At 41.3% G+C, this 21,630-nt stretch overlaps 1 protein-coding gene across 3 annotated transcripts in view; it reads right to left on the bottom strand.

Annotated features, from left to right (window-relative positions):
- Positions 1-21,630, bottom strand: part of ankfn1b (ankyrin repeat and fibronectin type III domain containing 1b) — a 189,134-nt gene that overhangs the window by 56,842 nt on the left and 110,662 nt on the right. For all 3 annotated transcript variants that reach the window (XM_032575207.1, XM_032575206.1, XM_032575208.1), the window contains 2 exons: positions 20,584-20,624; positions 1,044-1,166 (listed from right to left, as the gene is read on the bottom strand). In XM_032575207.1, coding sequence (XP_032431098.1) covers positions 1,044-1,166; positions 20,584-20,624 — 164 coding nt within the window. The remainder of the gene's footprint in view (positions 1-1,043; positions 1,167-20,583; positions 20,625-21,630) is intronic.

Raw genomic sequence — 21,630 nt, forward strand, 5'->3', positions numbered from 1 at the left:
CCTACTGCAGCTCAATAAATTAGAATATAATCAAAAATGTCATTTATTTCGTTCACCATTTATTGTGATAAATTACTTTGTATCAAAGGTGGAGACTCAAGTCACATGACCTGGACTCGGGTCATTAATATTCAGACTTTAAACTTAACTTTACAAAATGTGCAGAGACTTGAACTTGGTTTTTACACCAAAAACTTGGGACTTGAATTGGACTTGAACCTGTTTATTTGAGAAGACTTGATATTTTACCCCAAACCTAAAGTTTAAAACATATTATTTATAAAGCGGGCCCCATTAACTCATTTCAGTCATTTCATATTAATAGACGCAGACGGGAGGACATTCTGAGATGGACAGAAATGTCCCTCTGTTCTTCCACACTCTGTATGTTTGTTTCCTTAAGCTGCAGCACAACCAAATTAATTAGATTTAAAAATTTTAAAAATGAGAGACAAAAAACGCTCAAAGCAGATATTTCTTTTGGGTACATCAATTATGAAGTATCCAACAAAAAACGGACTGCAACATGCAAAACCTGCAAGGACTGGACCTCCGATGGAGATGCAACAGCGTCCAACTGTTCGACATTTGAAGTTGCACAAAGAACGACAGGCGGTCCTTTTCTTTTGCTCTGAGGTAGCTGACTTTAGCTAACTTTGTGTTTTTAGTAACATTAGTGATACCGCTTAGCCTTCACTTGTATGCTGATGTGCAGAGCGTTGGCTCAGGAAGCCGGTGCGTAGAAAGCAGGTTCTGGACCTGAACTCAGGGAAGAGAGTTTCTCTCTGTCCCGTCATAAAGCTGACCTCCTCCATGCCGCGCCGCATTAATGCAGTGAAACGCCCAGATTTATTTCAGGTCCACAGGACAAGATACTTTTAATTAGGATACATTTCTGTACGTCTATGAGGACCCCAGAAGTGTGAAATAAATCCCTCTAAATTAGTATTTCTGAGGCGTACCTTTAAACGGGCCACACCAACACACTGTAAAACCGTTTTATCTTTATCGTGAAGACAGTAAAAGACGTCCTTGTGTCTTACCAGTCCACACTTAGAGATCGTCTTCTGTAGGACAACGGTCTCTCTGAAGACGTCTTCTCTGCTTTGGCTGGTCGCTCTTTCAGGGAGAGACGATGAGTGAATTTGGAGATTCCCGACTCAGACCTGGATGGCAGAATAACAGAAGAAAACATTAAGACCCAACAGGCGGAAAAGAATAAATGATTAATCCCAAAGTGAGACTTTCTTCTACGGTGAGGTTTTTAAAAGCCCAGTGGGTTTTCTCTATGACTTTATGGCAGAGCAAACTTTGACCCCAGACTTTTCAGATATCAGTGGATGAATGTCCTCCAGGTTTATTCTGCACAAAGTCGTATCTTAGATGAGTAGAGGTCCAACTTTCAGTTTGAGTAAATTTATTATACATTTTTCAACAAAATCACAATTAGAAGGTCCAAAAAATCCCTTCAAAATCCAGTGGTGTTTGGGAGGCATGTCATAAAATAATTACTTTTCTGTCTTCCTATCACAAATGAAAATGTTGATTTGCTAAACTGTTTGGAGTTTTCAGCGGAAGCCATTTTATCGGATCAACTGAAAAAATTTCTTTAAAAAAAATCTATTTTTAAATAAATACATTTAAAAATAGATTCATGATGTAGATGTTTTCCCCATGGAACTAATGTAGTCAAATTAAAAGTTGGATTTTTCCAAATTCATCCATTGAGTTGAAGGTTCTGCAATAAATGAAATGATGTTTTTAAGACTTTTTACCCGACTTGCCAGTAACTCCACTGGGTGCCGTTAATCTTCATGAAAATGTTTCAAAAACAGCCCTTCTCAAAGAAAATGTAATTCCTGGAGCTGACAAACAGCATCGCAATGCTTCAGATCTCTGAGGAAACATCCAGTTTCAGGGGAAAGCCACATTCTTCCTGCCTTATTTCCCCTCAATCTTCCTCACAGAGAAAAAAAAAAATCCCACACATTTTAATCTCCTCTGTTGGGCTGACGACGTCCCAGCTCAACTTTTTTCTCGAAATTAAAAACAGGAAATGTAATATTTTGGTTTATTCTTGCCCGGAATACATTTGATGAGGCTGCGTAATATTGCTGCAGTTACACTGGAGACTAATCAAAATGAATTATTATACTCTATCAAAGAGCCGGGCTCAAAACGAGGAAATCCACTCAGCACCAGAACCGGAGATGTGGAAATTCACTACGCTTTTTAAGATAACTGTAACTCCAGCAACAAACTGTGGAGAACTTTAGGGATACTCTCTAAGCAAAGTAAAAAATAATTTAAAAAAAGAAATAATCAGTGACTTTTCTAAAAATAAGGCATTAATGAAGCTCCTTTTCTCTAATTTTTTCCCCATGTACGCTTGGATATTAAATGGTTTTTTATGTCATTATATTTTGATGCCCCAAGACTTACAGATTTGTTTTCAATGTTTATGGATGACAAAGTTTTATTTGTTTACAAAAAATACATTTCTAATATTCTGAGTATGCATAAAAACAGCGAGTTTCAAGGGGAGGAACTACAACATTTAACGGAGGCAGGGAAACAGCGCCCCCACAGGTTAGTCTGTGCTACAGCGATGGAGTCAACAGCCGGACCACCGAGGCGACTGCTGGCTGTGGAAAGCTTGAGGTTTTTTTTTTCTTTGCTTCCCTCAGTCAGTGTAAAATCTATTTATTATGATATCCACAGATTAATTAAGTCTCTGTCCAGACTTTCACTTCATGGTTGATTCCTGCAAAAATGACCTAATAATGATGTTTTTTTTCTCAGTGACTGAGCTAAATGAATGAAACTGTGGTTTGATTGTATATCGGTCTGCTTCCGACATTATCTTGTAATAACTTTTATTACAAGTTAAAATAAAAGTTATTTTAACTTGTAATAAAATACAAGTTAAAATAACTTTTAACTTGTTATTTTAACTTTTATTTATTTAACCTAAATAAAAATTATTTTAACAAAATGCACAAAATGCCTGTGCATTTTGTAAATGCACAGGCATTTACAAAAACACTTGTAAATGCCTGTGCAGAGTGCCTGTTTGCTAGGTCTCAAGCTAATGCTTCTCAAACATTTCTTTGTACTTCCTCCTTCTCACCGCACAAATTGATGTATAAATGTTGGGCTACAAGTTTGCATTTGATCTTAAGATTTTCCTATAACTACTACCACTTTGGCAGCCATTATTTTATGTGCTGATGGCCAAGTTTGGCGTTTGGTACCTAGAATCATTGGTCCATTGATCATATAATGGCACAATTTGACATTTGAAAAAAAAATTGCTTAATGGAAACACAACAATTTAGAAGAAAATGCTCGTCTTTCAATAATAGGTTTTGCCGCTAGGAGGTGGTGGGTTTTTTGCCCATATTGACATTTATTTATTTTGAAAAAGTAAAACGGAAAAACCTCTGTCGTGTCACGAGTCACATGATCAACAGCAGGATGTTACCGCAAACCACAAAGAAGACGACAAGAAGTAGCTTCTTAATAACTTTTTACGTAAACAAACTTATTCAAGTATCATTTGAATAAGGAAACACTATAATTATGAAATAGTGTCTTTTCGACATTAGAGGAATATTGACAAAGTTCGATGCACATTTGTAAAGGAAACTCAGCTGGTGACATTTATCTGCATGTTCATGCATTTCCTTTTAGCATACATCTCAACTTTGGTTTTGGAAATTAATATAACCATCATGACCTCCAAGCCTAAACACAATTTAAAAGGAAAATGTGTAGAAATCATGAAATCTGCTCTTTAAAACAGACAGTGCAACCCTGCATGCCTGCACAGTTGCTTTTTAAAAAAACTGACATAATTATACGAATCATCCATTACCATGACACAAGAAATCTTTAAACAATTCACATCTTGGAAATATTTCAAAGCTTTTTAATTCATGTACAGTCAGTGTTTCTCTTTTTAAATACATTTTAAATACAGTAGAAATAAAAATGCCCAGAGTCTCATTTTTGAATGACGTATTTCTAATGCATACAAAGCAGAAAAGTCCTCTATCCGTTACTGTGGCTATCCCAATCCAACATTCTACACACCATTATTTCCTGCCTCAGCGCCAGCATCTCCAAACAGTTAAGACAAAGGCATATTTTCCTATGTGAACCATCCACAAGGAGTTGAAGAATTTTTGGCAGACTGGTGATGAGCTCCTAATTCAGCGCATTAAATTCAGGCGCGGCTTCGCCGTCTACTTCAATGCTGTGCATGAATGCAACTGCAAGCTACTGGTGTTGGTTTTCACCTACGTCAACAGTAGCTCTCTGTTCACAGGGCAACCGTAATTAAGTCAGGATCTTCTGCAGTGATCTGGTTCAGATCATCTTTTGTTGTTAATGGACGGTTTGGTTTTTATGTGTCTAATAGGCGTAATCTGTGTCCGGTGCATAAAATAAGAGTCCCTTATAGAAGTTCAAGCAAATTTTTTCGAGCCAACAGATGACACAACATGACCGTAGGACTAAAGGATGAGAAGAGTAATGCTTAGAAACACAACGGATGACGACATCAAACGCCACAAAGGGGCAGAGGACACAGAAAAGGCCCAAGGGAATTCCTTTGAGGGGTTGAGATGAAAAAGCGCACATGTGAAGCAGGTGGGTTTGGTGGCAACTGGTGGGCTGGCGCTCGGCTCCACGAGAGCCTCAGTCCTGGATCGACCCCATGCAGCTGTCCCCGATAACATCACACACACACACAGGCACACAGTTGCGTTTTCATCACTTGTGGGGACTTCACATTGACTTCCATTAATTTCTACAGCCTAATAATTACCATAATCCTAACCCTAAACCTAACCATCACAGACCGAACCACTAACACAAAAACAACAATTTCCCTCATGGGGACCAAAAAAATGTCCCCACAAGGAGCAATGGTCCCCATAACCTCACATTGTAGACAGAAATGGGTTCCCATAAGGATATAAAACCTGGTACACACACACACCCACACACACCATGATGATGAAATCTTCTTGGAAGCCCATTCAGGGTGTCCTGGTGAATCACTCTCCCAGCAGAACCGGATTTGCTTTTATTTTCCTGCTGCTGACCTCAGTTCAGGAAATCGATAAAACAAAAGATAAATCTTCCAAATGTAATTGAGACAGTAGGGAAAAGCATATCTTCCACATTCAGGCAAGTTTATTCAATATGAAACTGTAACAAAATAAAGTTTTTGTACAAGGAAATCTGAATTTTACACTGCAAAAACACAGAGTAAATTTGGTCAAGCGTTTGGTGCAAATGTTAGTACACTTAAAAAAAGATAAAACTTATAAGTGGTTTTTCAGCAAAATAGGAGCTTGTTTTGAGTCAATAATTCCTTAATATTGATTAAAACTCTCTGGTTCTACTGACAGATTATTTCATTTATTACACAGGAAAAAAAATCTCCTAACCACTGAAAGTGTGACGAACCAAAATTCAAGGAACATGAATGACTTTGTAAGGCACTGCAGCTGTTTGTTTAGTAAAGTGTTTGACAGCATTTAAAAGATTAATTTGTCATTCTTATTTTATGCTATGATACTAATTCCTTGCCTGATATGTCTTCATAGATAAGTAAGGAATCAGAGTTGATACTGTGATGAACATTTCTGTTGAATGATTGTGGTTAAAAAACATTTAAAAAGAAAAAAGGAGGTTGTTTCATACATGCAATATGTATCATTTCTGTACTATTTTCTGATAAAGATTGTTCCAAAAATGTAGTCTTGTGTAATTTTTAAACATACTTAAGTTACTTACCGTTGCTGTGTTTTTTTAATAGGTTGTGTAAAATCTGAAACATGCTCCTGTTAAACAGCTAAAACCTGCAGTAGCCCAGAAGGTTTGACAAAATGCAAGAGCCACAATCTAGGTTCTGCTCAAATGAAACTTATGCTATCTGTCTAGCGTCACTTACATTTTTAGCACAACTTCTGTTGTGGCTTTTGCATTCTGTTAATCCTTCTGGGCCACCATACAAACTCTGTCATAACTCCCTCCATGCTTTAGGCATTCATTTTGGTGTGCTGACTGGTACTGCATGATAACTATTTGCCTCCAAATTTTCAATCACCCCCTAAGATGTGATAAGCAAACAATATATTTCTGCTACTAATCAGGGCTAATGTGATTTTAGCAGCGCCTGTAACTTTCCGGAATTTTGCAACACAAGCATGTCTTTGTCAGCTGTGAACTGCTTGTGTGATGATTTGGTGAAAGTGTTGAAATTCTCTCACATGCCCCCTCCTTCCTTCACACAAACATTCACTGCTCACCTAATGTTACCTTTCCTCTCTGTTTCACTACTGTGACAGCAATTAGCTCTTCAGAGGGACTCGTGTGCAGGAGCTCAGCTAAAGCACCGATTGTTCTCGCTCTCACTGCACAAAGCTGCAGACTCAGTAACCCACTGTTCAAGAAGAGAGAAAAATCACTGCTGCTCTTACAAAGCAAACATTGTTGATCATCATAAATTATAGAATGTTTTGTTTTTTATAAATGTTCAAGCATTGTAAAAAGTTAGAAACGGCGTAAGACTGAAATGTGACGTCTGTTTCCTGGACAGACGTATGAAAAGCACGGTGGATGTGTTCAAGGCAAACAACAAAACCTAAAAACAGAAAAATAAATTTATTTAGTTTCTAACAGAGAACACTTCCACTCTGATAAAAGTCTAAAAAAGAAATAAATGAAAGCGCAGCAATCACTCAGATTTCAGAACTAAAACGCTTCAGCAGGTTGATAAATCTGAAATTAAATCTATCCCCACAATATGTAGCAAGTAACTAGGCAATAAGTTATATAATAAAACATATTTAAGAAAATAAAATACTATATTGTTTGATATGGTATTATTTACATCAGTTATGCTCAATAATTCATTAGGAAAGGCTTCTAAATTGAAAAATAAATTTTAATCTTTGTTAATAATATATTTTTCACATAAATTCATTTTCAGACAAATAATATTTTCATTAACTGAATAATTACATAATCAAAATAGATGTTTCAGAAAGTAAAAGTGCTTTGTGCTTCCGCCAGAGTAAAGATGGAAATAATACATGTTGTTCAACATGTAGAAACTTTTACGCTATCAAAAAATGAGATGAGACCTACATGCAAACAGTGTGTGGAGAAAAACTACTACTGCACTGCTCTATAGACATAGGGCCAAACATGGTGGTGGCAGTATAATGCTGAGGGATGCTGCTTTTCTGCACAAACGGGTTTCAGAAAAAGACTGATGGAAGGTTTGAAACTGGGGTAGAGGTTCACCTTCCAGCAGGAAAACCATTCTAAACATACATGAGCTCATTCAGATCAAAGCATATTTATGTGCTAAAATGGCCTATTCAAAGTCCAGATCCAACTGCTACTGAGAATCTGTGGCCAGTCTTGAAAACTGATGTTCAAAGATGAAATTAAGATGTTTTCACAAAGAAACAGCTGCATGGTGGAGGATCAGACCTGCACACACTCACCCTGCTCACCCTACAGCTAGTCTCTGGTTTATCCATCTCCATCTTCTTCCGCTTATCCGAGGTCGGGTCGCGGGGGTAGCAGCTTCAGAAGGGAGGCCCAGACTTCCCTCTCCCCAGCCACTTCTTCTAGCTCCTCCGGGGGAATCCCGAGGCGTTCCCAGGCCAGCCGAGAGACATAGTCCCTCCAGCGTGTCCTGGGTCTTCCCCGGGGCCTCCTCCCGGTGGGACGTGCCCGGAACACCTCACCAGGGAGGCGTCTAGGAGGCATCCTGACCAGATGCCCGAGCCACCTCAACTGGCTCCTCTCGATGTGAAGGAGCAGCGGCTCTACTCTGAGTCCCTCCCGGATGACTGAGCTTCTCACCCCATCTCTAAGGGAGAGCCCAGCCACCCTACGGAGAAAACCCATTTCGGCCGCTTGTATCCGCGATCTCGTTCTTTCGGTCATGACCCAAAGCTCATGACCATAGATGAGGGTGGGAACGTAGATCGACCGGTAAATCGAGAGCTTCGCTTTTTGGCTCAGCTCTCTCTTCACCACGACGGACCGGTACAGCGCCCGCTTGACAGCAGACGCTGCGCCAATCCGCCTGTCGATCTCCCGCTCCCTTCTTCCCCCATTCGTGAACAAGATCCCGAGATACTTAAACTCCTCCACTTGGGGCAGGACACCCCCCCTGACCCGGAGAAGGCACTCTACCCTTTTCCGGCTCAAGACCATGGCCTCGGATTTGGAGGCACTGATCCTCATCCCGGCCGCGTCACACTCGGCTGCGAACCGCTCCAGCGAGAGCTGCAGATCACGATCTGATGAAGCCAAAAGGACCACATCGTCTGCAAAAAGCAGAGATGAGATCCTAAGGCCACCAAATCGGATCCCCTCAACACCTTGGCTGCGCCTAGAAATTCTGTCCATGAAAGTGATGAACAGAATCGGTGACAAAGGGCAGCCCTGGCGGAGTCCAACTCTCACCGGAAACGAGCCCGACTTACTGCCGGCAATGCGGACCAGACTCTGACACCGGTCATACAGGGACCTGACAGCCCGTATCAAAGGGCCCGGTACCCCATACTCCCGGAGAACCCCCCACAGGGCTCCCCGAGGGACACGGTCGAACGCCTTCTCCAGGTCCACAAAACACATGTAGACTGGTTGGGCGAACTCCCATGCACCCTCCAGGACCCTGCCGAGGGTGTAGAGCTGGTCCAGCGTTCCACGACCAGGACGAAAACCACACTGCTCTTCCTGAATCCGAGGTTCGACTATCCGACGGACCCTCCTCTCCAGGACCCCTGAATAGACCTTGCCAGGGAGGCTTAAGAGTGTGACCCCTCTATAATTGGAGCACACCCTCCGGTCCCCCTTTTTGAACAGGGGGACCACCACCCCAGTCTGCCAATCCAGGGGAACTGCCCCCGATGTCCATGCGACATTGCAGAGTCGCGTCAACCAACACAACCCTACAACATCCAGAGCCTTAAGAAACTCCGGGCGGATCTCATCCACCCCCGGGGCCCTGCCACCGAGGAGCTTTTTAACCACCTCGGCGACCTCGTCCCCAGAGATTGGAGAGCCTAACCCAGAGTCCCCAGGCTCCGCTTCCTCAGTGGAAGGCATGTTGGTGGGATTGAGGAGGTCTTCGAAGTACTCTGCCCACCGGCCCACAACGTCCCGAGTAGAGGTCAGCAGCACACCATCCCCACTATAAACAGTGTTGGTGCTGCACCGCTTCCCCCCCCTGAGACGCCGGATGGTGGACCAGAATCGCCTCGAAGCCGTACGGAAGTCTTTCTCCATGGCCTCTCCAAACTCCTCCCACGCCCGGGTTTTTGCCTCAGCAACCGCCCGAGCCGCATGCCGCTTCGCCCGCCGGTACCCATCAGCTGCTTCCGGAGTCCCACAGGCCAAAAAGGCCCGATAGGACTCCTTCTTCAGCCTGACGGCATCCCTCACCGAAGGTGTCCACCAGCGGGTTCGAGGGTTGCCGCCGCGACAGGCACCGACAACCTTGCGGCCACAGCTCCGATCGGCCGCCTCGACAATGGAGGCACGGAACACGGTCCACTCAGACTCCATGTCCCCCACCTCCCCCGGGACGTGTTCGAAGTTTTGCCGGAGATGGGAGTTAAAGCTCCGTCTCACAGGGGATTCCGCCAGACGTTCCCAGCAGACCCTCACAACACGTTTGGGCCTGCCAGGTCTGACCGGCTTTCGCCCCCACCACCGGAGCCAACTCACCACCAGGTAGTGGTCAGTGGACAGCTCCGCACCTCTCTTCACCCGAGTGTCCAAGACATACGGCCGCAGATCCGATGAAACGATGACAAAGTCGATCATCGAACTGCGGCCTAGGGTGTCCTGGTGCCAAGTGCACATATGGACACCCTTATGCTTGAACATGGTGTTCGTTATGGACAATCCATGGCGAGCACAGAAGTCCAGCAACAGAACACCGCTCGAGTTCAGGTCGGGCGGGCCGTTCCTCCCAACCACGCCCCTCCAGGTCTCACTGTCATTGCCCACGTGAGCGTTGAAGTCCCCCAGCAGAACAAGGGAGTCCCCAGGAGGAGCACTCTCCAGTACCCCCTCTAAGGACTCCAAAAAGGGTGGGTAATCTGAACTGTCGTTCGGCCCGTAAGCACAAACGACAGTCAGAACCCGTCCCCCCACCCGTAGGCGGAGGGATGCTACCCTCTCGTTCACCGGGGTAAACCCCAACGTACAGGCGCCGAGATGGGGAGCAACAAGTATGCCCACTCCTGCCCGACGCCTCTCACCTTGGGCAACTCCAGAGTGGAAGTATGTCCAGCCCCTCTCAAGGAGACTGGTTCCAGAACCAGAGCCGTGCGTCGAGGTGAGACCGACTATTTCTAGCCGGAACCTCTCGACCTCACGCACTAGCTCCGGCTCCTTCCCCACCAGAGAGGTGACATTCCACGTCCCAAGAGCCAGTTTCTGCAACCGAGGATCGGACCGCCAGGGTCCCCTCCCTCTGCTGCCACCCATCCCACACTGCACCCGACCCCTTTGGCCCCTCCCACGGGTGGTGGGCCCATGGGAGGGGGGGCCCATGTTTCCTCTTCGGGCTGAGCCCGGCCGGGCTCCATGGGTAAAAGCCCGGCCACCAGACGCTCGCCATCGTGCCCCCCCTCCAGGCCTGGCTCCAGAGTGGGGCCCCGGTGACCCGCGTCCGGGCGAGGGAACACCAAGTCCAAAGTTTTCCTTCATCATTGGGGTCTTTGGGCTGCTCTTTGTCTGGTCCCTCACCTTTATCCACCAATCAAAAGCAAATAATGTACATTAAGTTTGTGGTTTTTATGTGACAAAATGTGGAACATTTCAAGGTCATATATATATACATATATATAACTAAAACACAAGAGTGTTTTATGTTTATGCAATACATTAAATGTCGTATAACAATCCAAACTTTATAAACATCTCTTTGGGACTGACTGTGTTTTCTCAGATGGATTTTGAACAGTGAGCTGCTCCTCAGATCATGCAAAGTGATTTGTGTTTATAAAAGGATCGCGTTCCGACTGAATGCGCCGTTCATGTGGTCTGACTGAGGCTAGAGGGCCTCAATTACTGCTCCTATTTTAGATTACTAAGGGACATACAATGCAATAAATAATGAGCATGACAGACAAATATCCAGCAGTTATGGCTGCCGACCTAAAACAACTATTTTGTAAAGAAGGCAAAACAAAACTGAGCTTCTCTTTCATGTCTCTTATTACTGCTGTTGCTGCCAGTTGAAGTGTTATGACAAAGAGAACGAAACTGCCCACCAGCATAACAGACACACAGTGAAGGAACAGATGCATCAGCAACACAGATAAACATAAGCAGAGTTTAACTCTTGATGCATTTCATTAGGTCCACAAAAAAAGGCTTTCAGTGCTCCAATCATAAAAGGAGGCAGCCAAGCTATGAACATTGCTAATTAAAATCGGCTCAAAGAAAACCTTGTTTTCTACTCGCCATCTCCGTCCAAACCCCTGTCTGCCTGTACGTCTCCCTGCAAGACAGAGGTTGCCTTTATTTCACTGGGACTCGCTCCACAGCAATAAAACATGCTGATTTTTCTAGAAGCTAATGAGATTTTCACCTAGTTGTTATAATGTGATGTTATCTGCATTGCAGAAGGAGTGATCTGTTGGGGTTCCCGATGAGAGGCAGCAACACAGCAGGCATTACGCAACATCTCATGCACTATTTTTTTCTTAAATTGATGAGCCTATTATTGGAGCAGAGTCTGAAACAGAGCATCAGAACGACGCAAATCGTAATTTAAAGGGGGTGAAAACATGCTTATTCATAACAACATCCTGCTGCATGCAAAAATAAATGTGCTCCTTACTGCAGACTGCAACGTTTGCAGTAAGTAAACTTAATGCTCCTTAAGTAAGTTTGCTTGTTTTATGCGGAGCAACAAAAAGATGCACCAAGACGCCCAGAAGTGAAACCGAGGCTTTCATGAATGCAGAGCAGGAGCAAAGAGCAGAGAGAGGAGAAAGAAGCTCAAATCATCTCCTGGGGTTTTTCTGTCCGGATTTCTAATCTTTGAGAAATTTACAGAGGAGCAGCAAAAGCAAACAAGGTGGATCAGCAGCGCTCGGCAACAGCTAATGGTGTTGTCCACTACGTTACTGTGGAATACCATAGTTTAGCATGTTTTGGCTATCATGAGACACTTGTATACCTACAGTATTCAGTCAGAAGCTTCTTCAGATGTGTTGCAACATTGACTGCTGCAGTAGATCCTTCCTGCCCACGACGACTCTTTAGAGACACTAGGAAGATATGAGTTACAGCATTTAATTTCCCTTTGGGATAAATAAAGTATTGAACTAAATTAAAGCATTTTCCTAAAGCAGATTCTCAATTGTATTTAGACCCTGACTTTGACTAGGCCATGTTAACACATGAACTGTATTTAAGCATGTTGGCACGATGGAAAGAGAACCTGTAGTCAACAGATTTTCTTCCAGGATTGTACTGTATTTAGCTGCCTCAGTCTTCCCATCAAATCTAAAAAGCTTCGTCGGCATCCCCACAGTATGATTCTGCCACCACCATGTTTTACAGTTGCTGCTACAAACATCTCCATAACTTTCTCCCTGGTCTTCATGAAGCTGCTTGTTCACCAATGTTCTCTAACAAGAAGTTAAATGACACACCAGTCGACGCCGTTTGGAAGGGAACTGATTGCACTGGATTTTAATTTAGGGGTATCACGGTAAAGAGGGCCCTCCATTTAACAAGTACATGTCACTTTCTGCAGGCCAGCGAACGTCTGACGGAGACAGGAGGCCGGTTTCTAAAAACAAACTCTAAACTAAACCTGGATCAGCATCAAGAGTTAATTATCTAACTCACAGGTGTCAAACTCCAGTCCTCAAGGGCCGCTGTCCTGCAACTTTTAGTTGTGCCTTTGCTGCACCACACCTGAATGGAATAATTAGGTCATTAGCAAGGCTCTGGAGAACTGATCTACATAAGGAGGAGGTAATTAAGCCATTTCATTCCAGTGTTTTGTACCTGTGGCACTTATAAAAACTGCAGGACACCGGCCCTTGAGGACTGGAGTTTGACACCCCTGATCTAACTAAATGTTACTTTACAAGTGCAGGGACTCTGTTATCATCCCACATGTCTTTTCATATGTTGCCCATCCACCCACTTTGGTAAACAGAGATATTTCCATCTCGCCTTATTCCCCTTCATCTTTGTCTCTGAGTCACACTCATCATTTCATCTTTATTTTCTTTTTCACATGCCTTTCTATCATTATTTCACTCTGGCTTTCCACAAAGTCGGCAAATACGAAATTTGTCAGACAGACAGAAATATGGGACGCATTTGATGGAGTTTTTCAATGCCGTCTGGCTCCCTGCGGTGTCGGGTTTGATACCGTTCCCTCTGTGTCCTCTGCTGTGTTTGATGTGTTGCGTAACGCTGACTCCACGCAGCAAGATACACAGATGATGGATTTGCAGTGAAATTAAACTTGAATGGAGTTGGAAGCATATAGAAGCCTGTAAATTATTAGAGCCTGTTGCTGTGTTGCCACGCCGCCGAGAGAGGAGGGGCGAGGAGAAACTTTTCGCTTGCTTTCACTTCGGCAGAAATCATGAGATAACTGGAAACGTTACTTAGAAACCAAACACAGGCAGATCGTCTGCTGCCTTCAGATAAACAGAAAACACAATAAAGCTGCTAAACCTGGATTTATAAATTAATTCTAACATTAACATGCGAACACAGACCAGAAATCTGCTTCACAAACATTGAAGAGTTTTCAAAAATTATTTTTAAAAAACCTGAGTAAACATAAAATACAGTCTCCAAATGAGAATTCTGGTTATTAGGTGAAAAAACGTCATCAAAACCAATCTGGTCCTTTGTGTTAAAGTTTAATTTATTTTATAACCATAAATAAACTATTTTCCCCACGTCACTGTTCAAACTGTTTAATCTAGATTTAAAGACATGGGCCACTTTAAATTGTTTGGCCAAACATAAATCAGAGCAAAAAGAGATCAGATGAGGGGAACCCCAAGGCTCCGTTCTCGTCCTCTTTCATTCAGCATGTTGTTTACCTGCTTTTAATATGAAACATTACATAATTGTGTCACCACTTGACCATTATCCCCAACACTGAGCTAGTGGATGTGTCAAAACTTTCTCCAGAAAAGCAAAAGTTGTTATATTTTATCCCAAAAATGTGCAGCTAAACATTAAAACTCAACTGGATTTGCTGAGGCTAAAGATGAACGACACAGCAAATGGCATGAGAAAGGCTCCCATAATAAAGTATTTTGTGCATTATCCTATTGTTTATTTGAATTTCTCATTTTATATTCCTTTTCTATGTAATGCTTTGTGTTTTAAATATGCATTTTTAATACTCTTTATCTCTGGTTTCCTCTACTGTGTGGTTCTTGCCTTGCCAGTTAAATATTTGACAAATTATAGAAATGAGACACGTATAAACAAATCTCACAAATAATACACTTATATGCGAGATATAAGTATATTTTACAGGGATTTTACATTATATTCTGTTGATTTTTTTCTAATGAGTTGATTCCTCTTAATGAAGCGCTTTATATATCCTCTTATAAAAACAAATAGTTGTGAAGATGATAGAAAACTACTTTAAATCAAATTGAGTATAAAATGCCCTAAAAGCAGATCAAATTTTAAGTGTTGAATGTTCGTTTAAGTGTGAAGTTTGCACTGAAACTCAGACTAAAAAAAGGTTAGGGTTCATTGAAAAGTTCTTCAAAGTGAGCTCATTTTCTAACCTTGATATCTAGTTCACACTAACACACACAAACACACACATAATTATGTGGAAGCTTTAGCAAAACAATGTCTGTCTCTGCCTGCTGAGTCCTTTGGCCTGGGAGTCTACTCCTGGGAACCAGCATCCCTGAAGCCAACCCACATCAAATATTACAAATGCTCTCACACACAGTTACTTATTTTGCTGACATAAGTATACCATCCTCATGTAATGAACCAACACAAGATAAACAATAAAGCTATAAAAAAAAAACCCTCTTTGTTGTTGAGATCTGGTGTGCTTATAAAAACCACACAAGAAATAAAAAATCTTGAGAGCGGGCCAGCGGCGGTCCACTCTCTCCCGCTGAGTTAGCTCTCTCTCCTACCGCTATTACCACTATTGTAAATACTCCTCGATGTGTGTTTACACTAAGATTTCAGAAATCTGGAAAAGAAACGAGATGAAAGGAAATCCAGCTGGGAAATGAACAAAATGTGTTACTAATCAGACAGTGGGAATAGTAAGAAATCCCTATTAGCTCATTTCTAGATTAGCCTTTGAATATTTCTCTGTGTGTGTTTTGATGCGGTGGGTCCTTCACCTGCATCTCTGCACTCGGTCTACTTGGATTCAGAGTTTATCGCTTTGCTTGTTTCTAATTAATGCTGAAAAGTAAGAAAAAAAGAGACAAAAACAGAGCAACTCAACCGCTGTGGTCGACTAGTCAAAGCCTCTGTTGGCTGCGGAGTAAATAAAATATCACAAAATCAGTGATGTCATGAACATTATAGCATGGATTAATTGTGGAAGGCCTTTAGTTTATGTGTCACTAGTAACCACAGCAACAAGCATCTACTGCTGAGAGGGAAAAATGATTCAGTCATACGAAAACATGACGGTAAACTAACAACATGCTCTAAGTAACAGAAACGTTAATGAGAAAAAACTGGAACTTTGAAGAAGGCTTCAGCTATAAAAACAAAAAACAACATGGTGCAAAAGTAAAGTGTGTTTGCATAATGTAGAGGGTCCGCCAAAATGAGTTACTTTTACTACATAGAATGGATTTACACACAACTGGAGTTCAACAATTTCATTACTTAACCCTAAAAAGTTAGTTTTTAAAAGCCACTGAGAAAGTCTGAACTTAATCTTTTGCATGATCTGGTTTTCTGCTTCAAGGTTTAATAACTATTCAAATAAAATGAAACAAATTCAAAGCCAGCGGAAGTTTTGTCACATTGTTCCTGTAATTCAAACTCGTCTCACTGTGATGAGTAAACACAGTCGGTGTGTAAAACATAAAGGCAGTGAACGGAAGCAGCTGAAAGTCTCACTTGATCACACACAATGATTTGGTGTTTTTGTTTTAAGGGTTTAGCTTCACAGCTGTATAAAATGTTTTTGTTTTTTCTGAAGACCCCAGCTGCGCCTATAGTTACAGTTAGTTACCTGCCATGTTGTTTGGTTCTGAAAACTAACATCAAGCTAATGCTACATGTAGCAGTTAAAATACTGTCCTTCATTTGGCTCAGACACAGAGAAAATTGGAGCTTGCTTCTGCAACTACATATCATTAGTGAAATCTTCCGGGAGAAAAGCTTGAACTGAGCAGTTGAGTTTGTGCTTTGGTTGCTTTAAACATTTATCCATGATTTCTGTTCTTTGTGCCTTTCGATGCTGTTTTCTTTGATAAGTGTGAATCTTTTCGCCTTGATTTGTAGTTTCCTTGTATCTTCTTTATTTAACATTTAACTTCTCTCAAGTCAGCCAGTTTGCTCCTGACCTGAATCTGCCTACTTTCAGCTCCTTTTGGAATGAGCCGTTTCAGGGCGTCCTGTCACTTTAAATGCAAATAAGCTGCTGCTGGCCACGCCCCCCAACTCAACGTTTACACTTGCATCTGTATGAATGTCTACATACAGATGCACATATTTGAAAAGCAGAAGCGGAGCCTCCAGCACAATGAAGAAGAATACAGCAAGTGGTTTTTGGATGGCAAGTCAAGATTTGTCTTTTCCAGCTGCCATTGTACAGCTGTTCAAACATGCTGGAGCTCTGTTCAGGTTGCTAGGTAACAGGATTGGGCTCAGTTTTGGTTGCTGGGTAACGGTGCAGTGCCTGTCGAATGTGACTTAATTGAGAAGTTTAGGAAATGGCTCATTTATCGGACGCCAAAAAACATTATTGTCAAAAAGTTATTGTCAAAAAAGCGCTTTGGTTGTTTTTAGAAGCAGTTGTGACCCAAATTGAAGAACAAAAAGTCGTAAAATGTACATTTTGCATAATAAATTCCCTTTAAATTTTCATCATGTGAATCTGAAGCTCCTGTCTGTACTTTAGCCCTGCTGCAGCCACGCAAAACTGTGAGCATTTGGTTTTCTGTGTTTGTTTATTGGGCCCAGCGTTGCGTCTACCTCTTGATTGTTCCCAGCTGTCCTTCATTTCCCCTGATTTCCCTCTGTGTATTTAATCCCACCTGTGTTCCCCGCTCCCCGTCGGATCCTCGTCTACCGTCGCTTGTCCCTGTGTCTGCTCCGTTCCTGTGTTGTGCCGTTTTACCAGAGCTCCCAGTGCCTCATTGCTCACCTGCGCTGCCTGGACTTCTGTACACTTCTTCATTAAAACCTTCATTCTCTCATTTCAACCTGGGTCCTCCACATCTGTCTTCACCACCACCAAACACACTTCATGACAAAAACATGACACTGATTTATAAGGTAGAACATTTTCTTACCTACAAAACTTTCCGTTTCTCTCAACAAACAAACACGTCACCTCAACATACGTAAGAGTCCAATGTTGTGTCGTCATCCTGCAGCTTTCAGAAACTCCATCATCCAGATGCATGGTTTAAAAAGGCTTTTTTGTGTTGTAAAATTGTTTTAAGATAGCTAATCTGCTGTCAAAAACAATGGAAAAGCAGATTAGAATTTATTAATGTTTCATATGTTCAACTGTTTAAGTTTTTTTGACTCTAAAAATAGCAGAAAGGCAGAAAATACGTAACTCCCTGTCTGAACAATGCTGTTCCCATATCTGCCTTGGGTATTGAGGTCATACAAAGATAGCCAGCTTTAAGTGAATAATGTGCCTGATGCTGATGACATACGTAACGTAAACTCCAGCCAAGCCTCGTTGATTTGTTTAGACATGTTGAAAACTCCCATGCCATGATGATGTTCTCCTTTCTGACTCTAACACATGTGAATATGTACTCACATATTACTCTCTCTAGTTACTGCTGTGCTCATGTCTACTCTCTCACATGACCGTGTTGTTTTAAATCGGTACGTAGTAGCGTGTACATCCCATTTATTCCCAGGCATGCTCCTGTTACTTGTCATTTTCTCCACCATAGCTGCTTGTCTCCTGGCAACAGATGTCTCTGACTCCGGCACACCAAGCGCTCACTGTGCCAGAAAACGATACTCATCATGCCTCATCATGAGGCTTCTTCATACAGAACGTTGCCCACAAGTCGAAAACCTCCACATCACATCCAGGCACGCTGAGCGTAACCCAGAGAACAGATAAACACGGCTGAGATTTTCACATTCTTTACTCAATGCATCAACTCTCTGCACAGATTGAGCTCGATAGCAAGGCAGCTTTTTGTGTTTAAGTTAAAAATTACATATAATAAACACAGAAACGTCGACATGCATTATGTGCTCATGCAAACCTGGCTGAACTTGACCAGAAACGGAAGGAAGGTGGAAGAAAAAGAAACTCTTTTAAAGAAAATCAGTGAGTTAAAATCATCAAACTGATTTAATCAAATAAAAATTGGCTTAAAAGAGTTTAATAAATAAACAACATATTTCTCTTCAGGACATAAATAATCACTGCAAAAACACAAAATCTTACCAGGAATTTTTTTTGGCCGAGTTTCTAGTACAAATATCGTCGTACACTTGACATAAAACAAACTTACTTAAAAGCTTTGTAGCAAGATATAGAGGCTTGTTTCAAGTAAATAATTCCTTAATATTGATAAAAAGTTCTAGTTCCACTGGCAGATTATTTCACTTATAACAAAACTTGTTATAAGAGCTTTTTTTTTATCAATGTTAAGGAATTATTTATTTAAAACAATGCATATGTCTTGTTGAGAAATGACTTATAAGTTAGTTTTGTCTTATTCCAAGTGTACCAAGATATTTTTGAACAAGAAACTAGACCAAAAAATACTTGGTAAGATTTTGTTTTTGCAGTGCATGTGCATTTCTGAAGTTGCATTCTCCAGAAAGATGAAAAGCCAAAGAAGGTTCTTGTTAAACAAGCCGTCAGAGATCTATACCCAAACATGTTGATGGAAAGTTGAGTGGAAGAAAAAACTGTGGTCGGTTGTAACAGGGATAACCAAAGCCTTGTGAGGATTATCTGAGTGCATGTTTTAAGTCATGGACAAACTTTTTAATATTCCAAAAGAAACTGAATTTGTTTGTTTTTTAATCAGCTGTAAATCATAATCATCAAAATAAACATAAGTGAAAGTTTAAAATATCTCTCTCTGTGTGAAATGAATGTAATATGTGAGGTTTTAAAATTTCACTTAAATAAAATTACTTTTTGGTGAAATTACAATTTATTGATCTCGTTCACTTGGATCCATATCTGGTAATACTGTCAGATTTGGTATTATTTCTTTCCAGAATAATTCTAAAACTGAAAAGAAATACATACACAGTCATGCATTGCTTGCAAAGATGTTGCATTTAAACAAACGTAAATCTAAAAGTCGACCTGTTAATGTTCATTAAGTGTTTAGCTGCATGCAGATATGTTTTCAGTTCAGAATTAGCAGATTTGTATAATTCATGAGTTCAAACATCATTTTCAACAGCAGAAAGATTTTTATTTATTTTTGTGGCTTTTTTCAGTCCACATAGTGGAACGTTGTGAAAACCAGAATGCCGGAGAGGAATTACTGCTGTAGACTGGATTATGGCTCATAATCCAACTTGTGTTTCAAACAAACATGGAAATTTGATTACATTTGCACACAGAGGAATAAGGTCAAAGTTTCAAGTGAGCAGCTTAAAGGAACAGAGCAGAATGAAAGCACTGAGCTCAATACCGACTTTAATTTACAACATTTAGAAAACAGACGGAAAACAGCTGCAGCAAACCAATAAGGTGTATTTATAATGACTAGTTATTTCTAATAACTGGATTTTCTTACATGTATGCAGAGGTGGGTAGAGCAGTCAAAGGTTTTACTCAAGTAAAAGTAAAAAGTAGCTGTCCAAGAAATTACTCAAGAGTAAGAAAGTATTTGGTAAAAAGTCGACTCAAGTTCTGAGTAACTGATGAAATTATCAATCATTTGATATTTAAAAATTGGACCAAAATGAAAATTATGCATATAAGCAACAACAAAATAACAAAATCAGGCAAAACCAAATTTTTCCAAATCAGTTTCTTTCAATATGAAACTGATGAAACTTTAACAGAAACTGTGTGTCTGAGTCTGGTAAAGTTTAGGTTTGTTTTTCATTCAGTGGGGAGAAAATCCAGAAATTTTACTCATGTAAAAATAGAGATACTTTATAATAAAATTACCCAATCAAAAGTAAAAAGTACAGCATGGTAAAAATATTCCAAAGGGGAAAAATGTTTTTCAAGTAAATGTAACTGAGTAAATATAACTAGTTACTACCGAACTCTACATTCAGACAAATAACGGTTCATTATGAATCTCTGCTTGGATGGACTGATGAAGAGGCGGTTAATCTAAAGAGACTTACCGCTTTTGCTGGTTTTCTTTTCGGTCTGCGGAGCCCAAACTCTAAAAAGAAAGAGAAGAAGATCGTTCATTAGAATAACCAAGGAATGGATCCTTGTTTTCCATCATCAGGGACTTACAGAAAACTCTCAAACGCCACTGGAGGCTTTTAAGGGATCCCAGCTTTGACGGTTCAGGAGGTTCAGATAACTACCTGCTGACTATCTGCATGCGAAGTGGGAAATGTGCGGCTGTATGTTTGTGTTTAGAAGGGAGGGTGAGTGAGGGGTATTTTTAAAAGCCTTTTTTCCTGAAGGTAAAGTCCTCCGAGTTCAGAAAGTATCAGTTTGAAACTGATCGTTCCTGCAGGCGCTGCTCAACAGGGGACATTCAGATTCTTCCCTCCAGAGGGAGAGCAACCTTTAGGGCACCAGCCAACCGAAAATACACCCAAACAGAAAGGTGGCAGTACACAAACGGAGCTGCTGACGCCGTCCACATCTTCCTGAGATGCTCAGCGGTGACACAGCAGAGTGTATGCACACATGTACATGCATCTTCATCATCTGGGACCAACACGCGTCAACGCCGAACCCTGCTATGGTGCATCGTCAGCAGCATCTTGGGACTCAGCTTGGGATTTGGACATTTCAACTGAAGCCTGTTGTGAGAAGAAAAAGCCAGTTCTGTCAATCATTCCCAACCATAAGCTAACGCTAACAGTAAAACCCAATGGTGCAGATGAGCTGGAATCTTTCATCTCAAGTATAACCTTTGTAGACGTATAATACAACTCAACGTTTACACTAACACGTGAAAATGGCTGCAGTCAGACGAAGAATTATACAATTGTACACCTTTGAAAAACAGAAGTGGAGCCTCCTGCGCAACCAAAAATAAAGCAACAAGTGGTTTCTGGATGGTAAGTCAACAACAAAACACTTTTGTCTTTTCCAGCAGCGCATAAAACCAGCTGAATAGACATGCTGGAGATTTGCTTGCGTTGCTAGGTAACGGGCTGGGGTTGCTAGGTAACGAAGCAATGTCATTGTGATTTAACATTCAGAAT

Source organism: Xiphophorus hellerii, chromosome 10, assembly GCF_003331165.1.
Source record: "Xiphophorus hellerii strain 12219 chromosome 10, Xiphophorus_hellerii-4.1, whole genome shotgun sequence".
NCBI lineage: Eukaryota > Metazoa > Chordata > Actinopteri > Cyprinodontiformes > Poeciliidae > Xiphophorus > Xiphophorus hellerii.